General features: G+C 37.9%; 1 protein-coding gene across 1 annotated transcript in view; it reads left to right on the top strand.

Annotated features, from left to right (window-relative positions):
• Positions 1–19,469, top strand: part of COL6A6 (collagen type VI alpha 6 chain) — a 140,768-nt gene that overhangs the window by 66,333 nt on the left and 54,966 nt on the right. The window contains exons 19-23 of the mRNA XM_059162584.1: positions 2,470–2,535; positions 3,758–3,811; positions 12,077–12,112; positions 13,829–13,891; positions 15,535–15,597. Coding sequence (XP_059018567.1) covers positions 2,470–2,535; positions 3,758–3,811; positions 12,077–12,112; positions 13,829–13,891; positions 15,535–15,597 — 282 coding nt within the window. The remainder of the gene's footprint in view (positions 1–2,469; positions 2,536–3,757; positions 3,812–12,076; positions 12,113–13,828; positions 13,892–15,534; positions 15,598–19,469) is intronic.

Consider the following 19,469-nt stretch of genomic DNA (forward strand, 5'->3'; position numbering starts at 1 on the left):
GCAGAGAGATTGGGGGGGAGGTTCGCCAAGCAGAGAGCCCGATGCAGGGCTCGATCCCAGGACCCTGGAATCATGACCTGAGCCAAAGGCAGAGGCTTTAACCCACTGAGTCACCCAGGTGCCCCCAAGTGATATTTTTTTGATAATAGTCTGATGACCTGAGAATTTTGAAACAACTTCAAAGTACCTAATTAGAAATCAAAAACTGTTGGGGCGCCTGGGTGGCTCAGTAGGTTAAAGCCTCTGCCTTCAGCTCAGGTCATGATCCTAGGGTCCTAGAATCGAGCCCCGCATCGGGCTCTCTGCTTGGCGGAGAACCTTCTCCCGCCCCATCTCTCTGCCTACTTGTGATCTCTGTATGTCAAATAAATAAATAAAATCTTTAAAAAAATCCAAAACCAAAAACTATCCATAATAAAATAATAAATAGTAGTTCAAAAGACATTTCAGTTATCTATGTATGAAGGCTAAAATTTCCTTGGGATATTGCTATAAAATTGCCATGCACTTTGTTCAGAACCGCCTCTTCATTGTCTGCTAAGTTGTCTGTGCAATTCCTTAACACTTTCAAAAAAATCTGAATAATGTAAGATGGTTTTATCCTTTTTAATGTTCTATGACTTTGAGATCGCTGAAAATTCAACCTGCTAGAAATTTGTGATGTGCTGTTTGTCACCATACTAATTTTAGATAGTTTTTTTAATGCATGATAATTCTTCCCACCCACTTGGGAGTATACATCTCAAATTGAAGACAATTCTCTGAGCCTTTTTATATGTGGTTTTTATGGGTTACTATTTCAGGAAAAATTTGGGAGAGCGAGATTGATTGAATAGCTGGAACCCACACATGATCAGATTATTCATAGGAATGCATGCAAATGGCACAAATTCCTAAAAGTCTGTGCTTATTCAGACAGAACTTCCGATCACGTGAAAGCTAGTTTGGGTGTTTGGAATTACCTATTTTTAAAAATCTCGTATAATCTCATGTGATACAGGGGAAAAAACTGAACCAGATCGTTTGAGCCACAGAATTTAGTAAGGTTCATCATTCTAAACCATATCATGATTAGAAGCCCATGTTGAATCATAAATTTGCTCTTTTGCCCAGTTGCATAGAAAGAACTTGAAAGACTGGACAGATCATATTCAGACTGACCGAACAACTAGAATGTTCTATTCTGTAACATGTAACTTTTTAAATGCCATCTCTTCAATTAAATAGTTTGGAGCTGGACCTCAATAAGTTATTTATACATCCAGCGGAATAAAGTTTTGCACTTTACATGATCTTTTCCCTTTTTGGCCAAAATACAATTCTCTAATATTGTAATTTAGGTATACCCTGCTTAGAGAACTTAACAGACAAATATTTAAACATAAACCAGAAATTGTAGAAAATAATCTTTGGCTTTGGTATATGGGGGAGAGAATGAATTTTTCACATAAATTCTGGTAATCTCAGCTATAAAGTAAATTCTAAGTTCATCTTTTTCTCTCTGATAGCCTACAAACTCTGTAAGCATAGAAACTATTTATTTAAAAATCTTTCTAAGTATTTGGAACAATGACATGTCCCTGTTGGTGATCTCAAATTACTTATTGATTGATGAAGTTAATCTGGGCTGCTATCGGCCGAACAGCCCAGCAGCTGGCACTCAGCAGGACTGGATAATTCTTGTCCCCTCTCAATTTATTGGAGCACTGACTGAACTGACTGGCTCAATTGATTGTCCCAGCATCATGGTGATACTGCCCTATCGGTGGTCCTAACTATCCAAGATAGAAAGCTTTCAGTTTGGCCTGCGAAGGTTAATATCCCACAATGAGTTCCTGCTAGAATGTTTGTATGGGTACTGGGGGAAACTCAAGATTCCAGAATTTTCTGAAAACTGGAAAAGTAGCAGCGAACATACGGGGCTAAAAGGCTACCAGGTGTCCAGGAGAAGAGATTGAATGGCAGATACAGTCCTCAGTGCTTCTCAGTGTACTTATGTTCTTATGGTGGAACCCATTACAGATGTCTCCCTTCTCCCAAAGGTAGGGGAGAATAAAATTCTAACAACCTCAAGTATAAACTTGTATAGACCCCAAGAAAGAAGAGCAAACATTAAGAGAAGGGGTGGCAGTAGTGAGAAGGAGTACCTCCAGAACTAGGATGAGAATTGTTAAACACAAACCATGTCACCCTTGCTTCTCTTGGTGATGCCTTCTATGGTGAGCTCCTGCTCCCCATGCCACCCACATACACAGACAAACTCACCTTATGTCTCCACTCTCTTCTGATAATGTGGAACACGGGACAAAAAGAAATCATGTGCAGCCATTTGTAATTTTTACCTATCTATGCTTTTAAATGGATTGGACTTACTTTGTCAATTTTTTTTCAAGGGGAATGAGTAAATGTATTATATGCAGTTACATTTTTAGGGAGAGATGTTCAAAGTTTTTGTTTTCTGTTTTTTAGGGAGTTCCTGGATTTGACAATACCATAGAAGGACCTAAGGGCTTGAAAGGACAACGTGGAAGACAAGTAATTATGTGGATATTTGAAAGAAAACTTGCAATGATGTACATAGTTGATACAGAAAAAACCATTTTTAGGAGCAAATATATTTTTTCCTCCTCCCTATCTGCTACTCTAGGATTCAAAAAACATTCTTTTGTCCTTCTGAATTTGGGGTGACTTGCTTCACCAAGCATTTATGAATGCAAACATCTAAGCCCCAACTTAAAATGTAGGGCTAGCTGATGGAAAGAAGCCAGTAAATTGTTGTCCTTTCCAGGATACAGAAGTCACATACCCTAAGAAAACTTCATATTATTTGTAGTACATGATAAAAAGAAAAAGATCTGGTAGATCTATACAGCTTATAAACTAAGGTAAATCTCTTGGGATTAATCTCATGAAATCTCACAAACCACAATGTGATCATCTAACCTTATTATTCAGAATTTTTAAAAAGCATAATTATCTGGAACATGAGTTTCTCTCAGTCTTCTTGATGAGGAACTTCCCTTGGTGACTTCACCTGGGGGAGAGGTCTGAGGTAGTGGAAAGAACTTTACTTTGGGGACAGGCCCTCATGCTCTGTGCCTTAGTGGCTCTTTAGCCTTGGACCATTTTCTGTAAAGCTCAATTTTCTTATCTACAAAATAGGATAAATAGCCTACTTTTGAAGGCTATGATGAGAATTCAGTGACTGACCTTGCCACATCATAACCCTTAGGTAAAGCTACCTGCCATTTTTACTAAGTGGTAATTGTAAGTCTCACATGTTTCAGTATAGACTCACAATTTTTCCTTCCTTTTCTATTTTGGGAAGATGTATGAGTATCGTGAGATTTTATTCACATGCAGCTGTTAATCTACACAGGTTAGCCAAACAGAACAAGAAGTCTCAAGGTAGAAATCCAAACCAGTCATAGCCATACCTGACACATGCGTCATTATCCACTGTGGCAACACAGTGAGGATAGATTGATTCAGACACTCTATAACTTACACCCAAAGACAAGTTAGACAGTGGTGATGAACAGATAAAGTCATGTCATTAGCATTTTGTCCTGTAGTTCCTCATTTCCTGCATAGACATATGGTTTATTACCAGTGGAAGCAATCCACATCCAGAGGGAGGATAACTCCTTAGTTAGTGTGCATGCATCCACTTTCCCTGCAGCACAAGCAGATGTTGAAGAGGAAATGTGTCAGTGCTGCCTAATTACTGTGGCCCATCTGTCTGTTCGTTTGACAGGGTAGAAGAGGCTGGCCAGGCCCTCCTGGAACACCAGGCTCCAGAAGAAAGACAGTAAGAGCCCTTCTAGACAAGGAGACCCACTGCTCTGGTAGCCTATATTGTGATAAAAATGGCTGATTGTGGGGAGGGGTTGGGATGGTTCTGCTGGGGCTCGCTACCTTGGGGACACTTGGGAAAGCTCCGCGAACATAGCTGGCAGACCACATGTGGAAAGCCCCGGAAAAGCTGAGGCAGGAAGGTGCTGGTTGCAAGGAAAGTTACTGATCAGGAGAAACGCCTAGGCAAAGAGAGCAAAAAAGCAGCCAACTAGGGGAAGAGTGGTGAAAGTTTGGCCTTCTCACTGCACTAATTGCCATTGCCAGTATGTCATTTTGAGTCCCAGACTCCATTCTTCTGCCAAATTTTATGACTGCTTAGGAAAGTCAGTCCTAGTGTAAGTCCTCTGTTCTTCAATATTCACTGCCTTGTGAAGAAGATGTGTGTTCCGGGACACAAAAACATGTTCTTGGTGGAGTATAATAGCTGATCCTATAAACTTCTCAAACAATACAATGCATAATAAATGCAGTGTACTAAACTAGTTTTTATTTGTGCTCAGTCCTAAAGCATATATGTAGAGTACTAATTGAGATTTAGTTGATACATATTAGTTTCAGGTGTATAACATGATTTGATACGTATCTGTGGCTGTGAAACAATTGCCACAATAAATCTAGTTAACACCACCATGTGTAGTTACAAATTTTTCCTTATACTGAAACTTTTAAGATCTACTCTCCTAGCAACTTTCAAATATATAATATGGCATTATTAGCTATAGTCTCCATAATTTATTTTATGACTGGAAGTTCGTACCATCTGACCCATTTTACCCATTTCATCCATCCACCACTCCTTAATTCTGGCAACTACTGAAAGTTCTCTGTGTCTAGAAGTCAAGTTTTTGGAGTTATTTTTTTTTTTTAATATTTTTAAGATTCTACATATTAATGAGACCATACAGCATTCATCTTTCTCTGACTTATTTCACTTAGTATAATGCCTTCAGGATCCATCCATGTTGTCACAAATGACAGGATCTCCTTTTTTTATTGGCTGAATAATATTCTGATATCTACATATCTATATCTATCTATATATCTCTATCTCTGTCTATATCTCACACATCCCTTGTCCATTCATTCATCAGTGGATTCTTGGGTTGCTTCCATGTTTGGGCTATTGTGTAAGTAATGCTGCAGTGAACACAGGGGTGCAAATACCTCTTTTATTAGTGTTCTCATTTCTTTGTATATATAAACCCAGAAGTGGAATTGCTGGATCATAAGGTAGCTCTATGTTTAATTTTTTGAGGAACCCCATACTGTGGAAAAATTAGAATGAAATTGGATTATTTGTTTATGCAGCCTTTTGGGGTCTAATTTAGTTGTTTTGTCTTATTTTTTCAATAAGTACTTTTTTTTTTTTTTTTTTTTTGTAGGTATTTATTTATTTATTTATTTTTTAATTTTTTATTTTTTATAAACATATATTTTTATCCCCAGGGGTACAGGTCTGTGAATCACCAGGTTTACACACTTCACAGCACTCACCAAATCACATACCCTCCCCAATGTCCATAATCCCACCCCCTTCTCCCAAACCCCCTCCCCCCGGCAACCCTCAGTTTGTTTCGTGAGATTAAGAGTCACTTATGGTTTGTCTCCCTCCCAATCCCATCTTGTTTCATTTATTCTTCTTCTACCCACTTAAGCCTCCATGTTGCACTTTTTTTTTATTTGACAGAGATCACTAGTAGGCAGAGAGATAGGCAGAGAGAGAGGGGAAAGCAGGCTCCCCACTGAGCAGAGAGCCCGATGTAGGGCTCGATCCCAGGACCCTGAGATCATGACCTGAGCTGAAGGCAGAGGCTTTAACCCATTGAGCCACCAGGTGCCCCTCAATAAGTACTTTTTTAAAAAGTTTCTGTGCCCAACTACTTGGAAGAGCACAGAAACTATAAAACAAAATTTTTATCTAATAAGAGATAACTAATTAAATACACTTAAATACTTGCATTACGTTCTATATTAGACCTGTCTTTTTTTCATTTTGCAGCATTTCCTTTCCATTCTTCGTTTTCTAGCTTTCTTCAACTTCCTCCACCTCCCTCCTCAATTCTTTATGTTATTTATTGAGCACAGATAAGACCTAGTTTGATATATTGCATTTTTTATGCATTGTATTTTCTGAGCAGAAGTTCATAGAACCACCTATTACACTTCATCAAGAAAATATTTTTGTAACTTGGAAGACCTCTTCTTTGCTAGGCAGAGAAAATGGAAATGGAAACAGAAGTTATATTTAAAACATGCAGAATTTAGTTTTGGGGAAAACACTTTATTATTGCTGCTGTGTTAATGCACCTAAAGATAAAGCAATACATTTGCTATTCACTTCACTTTCTAAAAGGGTGTAGCCAGCTTACATACCCTGGGAAAATATTTTGAACTTAAAGAGTATCATCCAAGATTTCCTGGCATGGGATGTGTGCTTTTATTGTTTTATAGAAGCTATAGTCTCTCTAGAGGCTAACACAGTATCACCATGTATGTTAAAACTGCACAACTCCCGAGAAATGTGTCCCCATTTGTGCTGTAGATTCAGCAGTGTCATTCAGGAGTAAAATTGGGACTTCCAGCTAAAGATGGCAAAGTCCATGTGTTTTCTTTTCCTATTCCTTTTTGTGCAACTTACCAAACACAGCACAAGAAATTAGAGATTAACAAAGAGTGACCACATGTGATGACAAATATCGGTCAGTTCTTTTTAAATCTAGAGCCTAATGAAGGGAGGCTTTGGAAAGCTTATACCTATACTTCAGACCTCGTCAGGGATCAGATTTCTCTAAAAGGAGTTTTCGGGTTTTGAGAAGAGCAGAGAATATACCCATAGAAAGTGTAACAGAAGAGGCAGAAATCATGGGAAACTAAAGAATATTTCATTTTTAAAATCTACAACCAGCAGTCTGGTCCATGGAGGCAGCAAAGATTGAAGAAAGAGTGACTGTTGTAAAGCTGTGATTTAAGGGGCTTTATGTGAGTTCCAAGAATCTCTTAAATGACCAGATTTGAAGGGAGAGGTAGCATGAGTTAAAGAAATACTTCATGATACGTTCTAGTAAACCTGGCGATTCACAGACCTGTACCCTTGGGGATAAAAATACATGTTTATAAAAAAATAAAAAATTTTAAAAAAATAAAATCTTAAAAAAAAAAAAAGATAAAGAAATACTTCATGGTGAGAAAGGTTTGAGACAACATATCTATATCAAAGCCACTGACCTAGGTCCTGCTACACCATATACAGTTACTCAGTAAGTAGGTGGCCCTCTACAAAAGTGATTAATAATCAGAAATATTATTAATCTTCATTATTAAATGGTTATTAAGACTTATGCATAGAAAGAAGAGGAAAGCAACATGAGCAAAGGGCAAATAAACCCTCACTGGGAGGGGAATTATTCAAGGAAAAGACAGAACGACTCTGGCAAATAGTTCTCTAAAGTCTCGAAAAAACTAGGGCTTTGCAATTGTTCTAAAAAGAGTCTAAGGAACTGACAAGATGATAGAAAGTGAAGAAAGCAAGCTGGTAGTGTTTGGGGGTGATCAGTGTGCAATATAGGTTATGAGCAACAAAAAAATAAGAATAAATAAGACTGAAAATGTAGTTGGACATATAGTAATTAAGAAACTACAAAAGCAATGATAGAGATAGACAATGGAGAGTCAACAACTGTACAATTTGCAGTTCTGGATATTGTAAAAAAAATATCCAGAAGTATAATAAAGAGAATTCCTTATAAAATTCTCAAATGTGCAGGATAAAAGGCATCTTCTGACTCAGAAAAAAATTGATACAAAACATTAACACTGAGGTGCATCCTAGTGAAATTACCAAACTTGTTATGTAAAGGAAGAAACTCCAAGAATTTCCAAAAGAAGGAAAACCCAGTCTGTCTTCAGCCTTCTTCACAATGATCAGGGCCAAAAGGGAGAGCAGTAGAATAGGTAGAGTTTTGAGGGAAATCCAGGGGTCCAAGATTTTCATACCCACCTGGTAGTCCTTTGTACATAAGAGTAATTAATACGATCCAGCCTTAGAAAATTCAGGCAATACAGCGCCCATTTACTTTGTTGTTCTATTAAATTCAAGTAAAATTCAATACATTTTAATTTTATAATAGCATAAGTACCATGACCCTTTCTTAATTAAATATTTAGAACTCTGTTTGTAAACATGCATAAAAAGATGGCAGGAATCATGATTGCCAAATGTTAACAATAGATTTATCTACATAGGATTTGGGATGACTTAGATGTTTGTTTTTTTCCTGCTTTTGAATAATTAAAGATCAGCCTGTATCATATTTATAATAATGGTAAAGTCATTATCCTTTCAGAAAGAAGAAAAATTTATACCACTAACTGAAAAACTCTGAAATTAAGGAGGGCACAGATTGCATGAAGCACTGGTGGTTATATGCAAACAATGAGTCCTGGACACCACTTCAGAAACTAATTATATACTGTATAGTGCCTAACATAATAAAAATGAAGAAAGGAAGGAGGGAGGGAAGGAAAGAAGGAAGAATTTTTTAAAAATGTAGATAGATAGTATTGAGGACTCCTTTGTGCAACAAGATTCTGCTGAAGTGAAAAGTGACTGGAGGATGGTGGTAGGGTGTGGCAAGCAGGGAAATAATAGCGGTTGACCAACTCTGAGCTACAAAATCAAATAAGACCTAGTTCTTACTCTCAAGGAACCTAGAATCATGTTAAGATTCAAGGGATGGTGTCTCAACCTATTATTGACTTTGGATCAGGTAATTCTTTGTTGTGCAGAGTTGTTTTGTGCATTGTAGGATGTATAGTGTTATCCCTGGCTGTACCCATGAGGTGTTAGCAACACCTCCAACTTGTGACAACAAAAACTGTCTCCAGACATTGCCAGCGAGGGGGGTTTGTAAATCCCCCTCTTGCAGTTTGAAACCATTATTGAGAGGGGAATGGAACTTCAGGGATAACAAGCTCAGCTCAGCCAGCAGTCTGTAATGGGTTGGACTGAGAGGGTCAGGGGAGTAGGATCAGGACCAGAAAGCCACAGCACTGGTGCAGAAGGTAGGAATGGGAGATTGGTTCTTTCTGACCCAAACTTCACTGAGAATTAGAACAGATTCTTGTGCCATGGATAATGAGAAGCAACTCTAGTCTCATACTAAAACATGGCCTTCGGTCCTATTCAGTCTAGAGAGCTGTTAGTTATGCTTTTCCCTTTTCAACTCTCTTGGCACTACTTTAAGGGGCAGCCAGAACTGCCCCCAGGCAGTCAGCCAAAATTGTAAATGAGTGTCCTGCTTTTTTTCCGTGAGGACTGTGTCTCAAATCAGTCTATACCTATCCAGGAAAGTGGGTCCTGGTAAACCATCAGAAAGCCAAGCTACAAGGGCCCAGCAAGACTGAGTATCCTGTTCTAGGTCTTCTTACTTGCAGGATGACTTTGGGGATATTTTCTTTCTTGATGTGCTCATTCCTTTTACAGATAAGTTAGACCGTGTGGATGTGTTACCAGACACCTGCAAGCCCCTGGGCAGACCCATGAAGACATTTTGGGATTTAATCTTTCCCATCTAAAACATTAAAAAATGTAAAAAAATAAAAAAATAAAAAAAAAAAGTGTAAAATAATCTCCCCCATTTTCTTGTTTTCTTTCAGTTTCTCATACCTACCCAAGGTATCTCAAATCCATGATTTCCATTTGAAATTTAAATCCCAAGTAGCCATTATGAAAGCCCTAGGTGATGACTTCCAGAGAGGTTTCCATTATTTGCATAAAAGAGGGTTAAAGTCTGTCTCCTCTGTTAGGAGGAGCTAATAAACTCCTGCCTAGGGACAGAAGTCAGTTTTTACTTACCACCAGTCAATCCCAGTGCCTCTAGGGGGCTCATGTTGAGAGCCCCTTTCAAAGTCGAACTTTAAAGATATTATTTCAAACACTGTGACAGTGGACCAGAGAAAGATTTTTGGATGTAAAGTCCAGTTTCATATCCCATAAATTATATCCTATAGGAAGCCCTTTATTTTGCCTGAATATAGGTTCAGTTGTGCCTACCATACCCAGGTGTATCCACTTAAAGCCCAAGTCTGGCCATGCACATTTTCTGCTCTGAGGGCCCCAGTGGTTTTGATAAAGGGAGTATGAACCCTTCAGTTTAGTAATCCTACTACTCCCCTCTTTCCTCACACCTTTGACCCAGAAATAGTCAAATACACACTATCAAATACATTTCCTGTTTTCCTGCCTCTACTTCATTACTTGGGCTATACCCTTTACTAGAAAGACTTCTTTCATTTTCATTTTCATCTACCCATCAAACTCCTAACATTCTGTGAAACCCATATCAAAAGTATCTTCCAGGGTATCTGGCTTGGTTTAGTCAGTAGAGCATGAGACTTTTGGTCTCGGGGTTGTGAATTCAAGCCTCACCTTGGGTGTAGAGATTACTTTAAAAAAAAAAAAACTTTTAAAAACAATCTCCCTCTAGGAATATTTTCTTAATTTGACAAACTGGATATAATTGCTTTTTTTTTTTTTTTTTAATTTTCAGCATAACAGTATTCCTTGTTTTTGTACCACACCCAGTGCTCCATGCAATCCGTGCCCTCTATAATACCCACCACCTGGTACCCTGACCTCCCACCCCCCACCCCTTCAAAACCCTCAGACTGTTTTTCAGAGTCCATAGTCTCTCATGGTTCACCTCCCCTTCCAATTTCCCTCAAATCCCTTCTCCTCTCTATCTCCCCTTGTCCTCCATGCTATTTGTTATGCTCCACAAATAAGTGAAACCATATGATAATTGACTCTCTCTGCTTGACTTATTTCACTCAGCATAATCTCTTCCAGTCCCGTCCATGTTGCTACAAAAGTTGGGTATTCGTCTTTTCTGATGGAGGCATAATAATCCATAGTGTATATGGACCACATCTTCCTTATCCATTCATCCATTGAAGGGCATTAACTAATATTCCATCTTCCCCTTTCTTATGGCATTTGCCATACTATGCCTTGTAAATATTGTAATATTTATCTCTTCACCCCCAAACCCAAAATATGAGGGTCTCCTGAGGTGAAGAACTATGTGTGTGTGCATATGTGTGTGAAATCTTTATGTTCCTCTGGTTCTCATACAATATGCTTTGTAGGTAACAGATTATTTGCAAGTATTTTTCTGAATATGACTGAAGAATTGAACCAGAACAGATAAACCCTTCGAGAGAGCTTCTCTTCCTCCCTCTGACAGAGAGGATTTAAACTCTCATCTTAAAATGTTAAAGAGGTCTCCATTTCTCCAGATATACACAGTCTGTTTCCTAAATAACAATAGATTTTAACTGAAATATGATTAGAAGAATTTAGAGTCTGCAGTACTGTCCTCACGTAGAATTTTGATCTAACAATTTCAAATTTCCATCAAGAAAATGTCATCTGATAATATACTGAGTTTTGCAAATCCTGGTGTCAGTCTTGCTATGACTTTACTGAGACATCCTGTTCTAGGTCTTCCTCAGTTAGACAATAAAACATCTGTGTGATTTCAGATTGTTGATCTGAAATATATCCAGGCCCTGACCTTACATATGAAAGAGTATTAGGAAAATTCCACTTGATTATGTAATGCTATTATTTTGATTGACTATTTCATTAACCTACTGAATTGAGAACTTCTGAATATTTGGGCTGATTCTCTGATTTTTGACAGATAGCTTATTTTTTGGCTTTTTAGAGGGGAGAGGGTAAAATTAGTCTGGTTATCTTTAGATTCTGAAATTAATCTATAATAAAGTTCAAATGAGTCAATTCTCCCAGTTTTTCCTCTGGTTTCCTACCTGTGGCCACTCCATTCCTGATTTTTGGCTTACTTGATAGTACTTTGGAAAAATGCAAAGAAATTAAATTCAAATCAGCCAATTTTGGAGCTTGTGATCAGCTCTAGTAATAGTTTAGGGGAGGACAAATTATTGAACACAAACTGCTCTCTTAAGTATGTACAGGTTTCAGTTGTCTCTGTGATTTTAATAACCTATTGCCCTAGGATAAGAAATTCAGAATTGGCAACATTTTACTGTCCTGGTGCAGTGGATAATTAAATGTTTTAAGCAATATGTGGGTACTTAAAAAAAAAAAATAAAGTGAGTGCCTTAAGGTGTTCATTACTAATTTAAATATAAAAAGCATTTTTTTCAGAGTTAATGGTACTTACCTTTCCTATTTTAGGCAGCTCATGGCCGAAGGGGACATACAGGCCCACAGGTATAATTTTTTTTTCTTAACTCCAAATGATAAGTATCCTGTGTCCAATCAAGGAATAAGAATAAAGGCTCTGAGAAACCTCTTTCAAGACTAAAGTTCTTCCACTTTTTGATGATATTGGTTGTGGAATAAAATGTTAGAAATATTTTAGATTACAATTTCCAGAACTCAAATTGTAATGTGAAGACTTGGGCAGTCCAACCAAAGACTATAAAAAAAATTAATGACAAGAAACACTAGTTGGTCCAATTACTATTAAATTTAACTTTGGATTTCACATGCAAAGTAGTAACTCAGTTGAGTGATCTTTTAGATTTTAGTTCAATGAACTCTGAAACCTTACAATTTACATAAACCCTTTATAAACTGGGAGTATGTATAGCAAAACCCTGATACATATTGGACATTCTGAGTGTTTTATTCAAAAGTTTACTGTACCAAATATTATATCTTATCTTCTTTGTACATGTTGGTGATATACATGCCTCATGTATCTGTAATATTTGTGAAAATATTGCAACTGAGAATTTATGCAATTGAGGAAACACAGACCCTCAAGTTGAAAATACAATGAGGGGGGTGCCTGGGTGGCTCAGTGCGTTAAAGCCTCTGCTTTCGGCTCAGGTCATGATCCCAGAGTCCTGGGTTTGAGCCCCACATTGGGCTCTCTGCTCAGCAGGGAGCCTGCTTCCTCCTCTCTCTCTCTGCCTGCCTCTCTGCCTACTTGTGACCTCTGTCAAATAAAGAAATAAAATCTTTAAAAAAAAAAAAAGAAAATACAATGAGGATAAACAATAAATCTGCTCTCAATCACATCATGATGAAACTCTGGAATGCTAAAGATAAAACATCTTAAACATGACCAGAGAGAAAAGGCATTTTTACCCTTGAAAGGAATAACAGATCAGATTGCAACAGACTTATATTTGGCAATAAAACATGCAGAAAACAAAATGATATACGCAGGTACAGAAGAAAAATAGCTGTTAATTTTGAATTTTATACCTCGCTGAACTGTGAATGAACATGTAGACATTTTCAGACCAACACCAAGAGAGTTAACCATCTGCAGACATTACTCAAACACCCTTCAAGGTTAGACCTCAACAAAAAGAAAAAAAAATCCAGAATAACAGCACGAAATAAGATTGGGGAGAGAATGTGTTGAGAAATTCCTCTGAGATCTAGGAAAAGACAATTAGCAAGGGACATTCAATCACATCTGTATAATAAATGGGGCATAAACTTAGGCTATCCCAATAGTTGACTAAATTATGCTTTTTAATCCTTCCTCTTCTTTGGAATTCTTATCTCTGTAAGAGTTCAAAGGCAATGTGAAGATACTGCTTAAATTTTGACCCATAGATATTTAAGCTATTTGAATGTAGTGTTGTAAGATGTCGGGATATTTTTGAAGAAAATGTTAACTGAGTTTCTTCAGGCCAAATGCCCAAGTGAAATACATTACAAACATTACAAAAAAAAAAAGGAATGTGTGAGTGTGCATATGTATAAAAACTTGAAAGAAAATATACCAACATAGTAACTGTGGTTCTCTCTGCTTGAAGAGATTATAGAAAATTTTTATTTCTTTATCATTCATTTTTTTGCCAAAGATCCTGCACTGACATTGGGTTAACAGTATATAATCTTGTACATAAAGGAAACAAAATTCTCAGGAAATGATGTTAACAGGTTAATTCTCTCTCACCACAGGGGAAAACAGGCATCCCGGGCCCAGATGGACTTGAAGGCTCATGGGGACTTAAAGGCCCTCAGGTACATATCAGAACTAATCAGGGTTTGAGAACATAAAGAAGAATCTGGAGTCTTCAAACCTCTTTGCAGAAATACAGATGTTTAAAGTGTTTTCAGGGAAATAAAGTAAGGAAGCAACAAGACCAAAATTTGGTCTCCTTTAAGTTTTGTCCTGTCAAGAGACGAAAAGAGAATGAACATGCTGGGTAGTGCCCTTGTGCAATGAGTTCAAGCTAGCTAGAATATCTAGAGGAGACCTTGAACCAAAGAAAATGTTGAGCGTCCAACCTGGGAATTTTGGTCAATGTAGCACGGTAAGAACCCAAAACACACATATCTGGATGACTGTGTGGTAGAAAAAACTGGCTCTACTCTAGGAAAGAATTGTTCCAAATACAGCTGAAGTCTTCAGCGGAGTGATCTATAGTGTGGCACTCAGCCTGCCTTCTTGCTCACTTCCCCAGAGAGCTGCCTCCAGCACTTTTTCCTTTACAAGGAATAAACCATGGTTGGCTCTTAAAAGCAATCACATGAGGGGAAAGAAGCATGTGCCAGAAAGAGCAAAATGTAGCCTGGAATAATACTGAAAAGGGAAAGGAAGTCCTAGAAAATGCTGAGGTGAAGGAAAGGAGGTCAGACTATAGAAAATTAGAACCTATTTTTTTTCTCTCCAAACTTTGTTTTGAAATCTTGAGAAAAATTGTGCTGTTTGGTAACTGCAGGACAAGCAAAGTTTCTATAATTTTTCAAAGTTTTAATCCACATAGTAAAAAAAATAACTATTTTGTGTTGGCAGCTTGGTACGTGGAAGTTGGATGAAATATCCTTAGACATCAGAGGAGAAATTGTGTTCACACTTTTACCAAGATTTCAGAGCAGTAAACAGTCTGCCCCCTTGGACCTCTGTCTCTTTTGAACTTGATTGGGTTTTGTTTGTTTGTTTGTTTGTTTGTTTTACTTGCCAGCTGAGGAAAGTTCACATTTCTTATCTTCAAGTGAGACATTTGCCACTGGGGTTGTGGGGAAACATTTCAATAGATTGGCTGGCTTTATTTCATGCTAAACAAATAATACAACAACATCCCTTCTTCACTTTACAGACTCTTCTTTTGTGACATAATTTAAAAGGAAATAGAAAAACCAAACACAGCATGAAGGTTTCTCTGCCTAATGTACAGAGGCCACAATTAATAGGCAATATAATATTCTAGAAGTAGAAATATCCAGATTTCATTTTACCACATACTATATCTTATGACCAGTGTTCAGTGTGATTATTGAACAGAAAATTCTTTTTAATATTTTGGTTTCAGATTATGTAATTAGGGATTATTTTCTTTATCACATAAGAAATATATGCATTTGGAGTCTAAAGATGCTTAGGATGATTAGAAAGCAATCCTGAAAAATTCAACTGTGTACTATTTGTTCAGTCAACTGTAAATGCCCCCAGTGGCCTAAATTAAAAATTGGACCTTTGTATACATACAAGGAGAGCTCACAGGTCAAGACAGAGCCAAGGACACGAATAGAGTTCTCTTTTCAGTTTCTGTCCATGTGACTTACTTATCATGTCCATCTTTAATATTCAAGTTAACATTCAAGTGTTCTATTCTAGAAAGAAAATAATGCTTTAATTATCTGTATGCTCTGTATGTATGTAGGGTCCCAGAGGAGAGACTGGTGTGAAAGGCGAGAAAGGAGGTCTGGGAAGTAAAGGTCCTCAGGTATGTAATGAGAGAAAATGACTGCATCTGGCTTTGATCCTGGCTTTCATATGGATGTCCTTGCAGTTTCTTTTCTGCAGAAGGAGTTATTTACTGCCTGTGAACCAGCAAAATTTTGAGTTTAGTGTTCAATGTGATTGAAAGCCACATCATATTGTGGTCTATACCTTGCAGGGTGGGCTATCTTTCTGTCAGACACAGAGGTGGAAGATGGCTTATAGCCCTCTTTGCCTCAACATCTCAGCCATTACTGTGGGTTAAAAATTCCTCCTCTGTAGAAATCAGGTCATGCCACTCCCCTGATCTCCTCAAGGGCTTCCCATTGCACCAAGAGTGCAACCCTCTTCAGTGCTCCTCAACCTAGCTACACACGATAATCTCCTGGGAAGATTATAAAACACTCCACCACCTGGAACCCTCCCCAGACCATTTAAATCAGAATCTCTGAAGGTAAGGCCAGCATATCAGTAATTTTAAATTCTCCCCCAGGCGATTCTAGTAGACAGACCCAGTGCTGGGACTGACTTTCCCACATCACTTCACCAAATATAAAGTGTCTGAGAATCACCTGGACAACTTGCTGAAGTATGGATTCTGATCAGTAGGTCTGGGGTGGGTCCTGAGGTTCTACACTTCCAGTGAGCTCCTGGTCAGTACTGATGCTGTTGGTTCCCAGACCACACACTGAGTAGCAGATCCCTACATGATGTGGCCTTTGCCTAACTGTTATTATATTTGTTTAGCTTTTTGTCTCCCCTTCTACACTATAAACTCCCTGAAGGCCATAACTTTGTCTTACTTGTACTATATCCCAGAGCCTAGAATGACAGGGCTGCCACACGGTAGAGCTCAACAAGTATTTAAATAATAAATATGATAGTTATTATTATTATTATATCATAATATTTACTTATTACATAATAAGTAAATGAATGAATGAGACACAATTGGGACATGCGCTTGACTAATGGGATAAATGGAATATATTCTTTTGTGTCCATCAGGCAGTGGTCCAACACATAAGTGACCGTGTTCATCATCAAAATATTTAAGAAACTATTTGCATAAACCCATATCTCTTGATGTAATATTTTAAACCCTATTAATTACTGCTCATCAGAATATTTGTTCCCAGTTTGATGAATGTACTCCTTCAAACAGCTTGAAAACTTTAAAAATTTCATTGTAGAACTAATTGAAAAGTAACAGTTTTGTATTCACATCCTGAATCATTAAAAACTTGCTGGCACCATGAGTTAGAATTTTTTTTAAAAAATCAACAAATGCCGAGGGAAACAGGTGATTAACTCATCTGTTTGTATAAAATACTAAGATGTAGATGGGTTGAAATCCAAAGAACTTGGTAATTCTCTTCTTCTAGAAACCAAAATTGTATCTAAGTGACTATTGCTCAAATAAGTTATTCCATTTGCCCTGTAGTGTACTTGTCTGAGTGAGACCCCTTTAATCTTGCTCTGGCAAGATTAGTTATAGTTATAAATCATTCAAACTCTTGGCATTGCCAACTATAGTCAAAAGGTACCACTTCTCTCTACCTCTTCCATTTATCTGGCTAGAAACCATGACTTTCTTTCTTTGCTTGCTTTTCTTGAAATACCCTTGTCAACACAGTGAAAGTGCTATTTCAAAGATGTGTAGAATTTTTTATATTCAGGATATGATGAATGGGATCTCAAAATTGTTGTTTCCAAAGGAAAACCACAGGACACAAACACTACCAGGTATACAAGAGAATGTTATTCTCTATTGGCTCTATAAATCCACTGACATAGGCTTAAGAACTAGCCTCTTAAATGGAATAACAGGAGTGTTTTTTGTTTTGTTTTTTAAGTAAGCTCATGCCCAGCATGTAGCCCCACATGGGTCTTGAATTCACAACCCTGAGATGAAGACCTGAGCTGATATCAGGAGTCAGATGCTTAACCAACTGAGCCACCCAGGCATTCCTCACAGGAGTGTTTTTTAACTGAAGACTTTAATTTTTTCTTAGTATATACATTTAGAAAAAAGCATGTGATTTCTGTTGACAGTGTTCTGAAGGCTTATTAATTTATGCACTGTTGGGGCATTCTGAATAAATCAAAATGTGTTAATCCAACCAAGTATATGGCTATGATATGAAAGAAATATAGTCCATGGCACAATGAAAAAGAAAGTATAACTTTGAAAAGAACACGTATTCTTTTATACCTTCCTTTGTTCCCCTGTTTGGTTTACCCTAGGGTACTACCTTAATGTAATCAATGCCTAGAAAAGGAATGGAAAATCAGACATACTTAGTAATTCTAGTTAGTACTGGAATTATTCTTACTTGTTTCAGTCAAATAATCACTAATGTCACATGCAATATCAAGAAATGTTGGAATTATTCCATGCAAATTTGGAACACAAAGTAGAATTTCTGTTGTCGTCTTTATAGAGCATAACATAGTGGTCAAGGGCATAGTGCCTGAAACCAAGCTGCCTGGGTTTGCCAGTTTTGTACCTTCTTAGGTGTGTGGACTTGGGTAATTTATTTAACCTCCCTGTGACTCAATTACCTAATTTAGCAGGGACATTTTATGCCCAAAGCATGAGAGTCTCCAATCCAAGGAAGGCCATGATAATAATAACAATATAACAACGTGTAATCTGAACTGCAATGGTTGGATTTCATCATTCTGTATAATCTAGGATGGATGATCCATCAACCATTCCTTTTACTCAAATATTTACTGAGTGCTTCCTGTATGTAAGTCCTATCTTGTAGGATATATAGTAGGATCCTACAGTAGGATAAAAGCACACGCTCCCAAGACATCTCAGTGGCTCAGTGGGTTAAGCGTCTGCCTTCAGCTCAGGTCATGATCCCAGCATCCTGGAATTGGGCTCACTGCTCCATGGGGAGTCTGCTTCACCGTCCCCCTGCTTTTGCATTCTTGCTAGCTCACTCTCTCTCCCTCCAAATAAATAAATAAAAGATTTTAAAGAAAAAAATAAATAAAGGACATGCTCCCAATCTCGTAAAGGTCACCAACACAAACAAATAGTTGAGACGTGACGTACTAAATGCTAAAAGGGAATTGCACCCAGGGTAGAGTGGTGGGAACAGGAACTTTTTGGAGCAGGAGAAGAGTGATTTAGCTTTTGCAGGATAGGGAAGTGTTTTCCAGGTGACCAAAGGAGAAGCAGGCATCTGGGAAAAGGAGCCGGGTAATCTAAAAAGAGATATCAAAGTGAGTTGGGGAACCATAAATGGTTCAACATGGTTGGAGTATAGGATGCATGAAAGATTAGAAGTTGAGGTTAGAGGCTGTGTCTTAGATTAGCACTGTCAAGATCAACATCTCGGATTTCTTGGGGTTTGTTCTTGCATTAGCCCACCTCTTGCTGGCTCTTGTCTTTTATTTTCTAAGAATTAGCTCATATCGGACTCTTTTTAAAGACACTGAACATTTAATCTCCTTGGGTAGCTCCAGCCCAGCCTGACAACTTACTGATTGTCAGTGTAAGCAGTTTTACCCCATGAAAATAAGTGACAGGTTTCCTTTTGAACATGAGAAGATCCTAAATCTCGTCTGCCTGTGCGGCCATATTCCATCCGAAGTCAGGGTGTCCTTGGCACTGCCCCAGACATTAATCCCAAACTCCTACTTCAACCCTTTCTGATAAGATGCTAAGAACAGTTTTTAAAAAACATTTACACTCTAAACATATCCTATCATCACTTAACACTTGTATTAACCAGTTGTGATTGCAGAAGGCTCTGTGGCAGAGTCAAAACATGAGCAAAGGACCACCAGGCCAAGACCTGAGAGTGGAGAGTAGATCTGGCCCCAGCCTCCTGCATCAAGCTTGGAGATTCATATTTT

The sequence above is a fragment of the Mustela lutreola genome, chromosome 2 (genome assembly GCF_030435805.1).
Source record: "Mustela lutreola isolate mMusLut2 chromosome 2, mMusLut2.pri, whole genome shotgun sequence".
Taxonomy (NCBI): Eukaryota; Metazoa; Chordata; class Mammalia; order Carnivora; family Mustelidae; genus Mustela; species Mustela lutreola.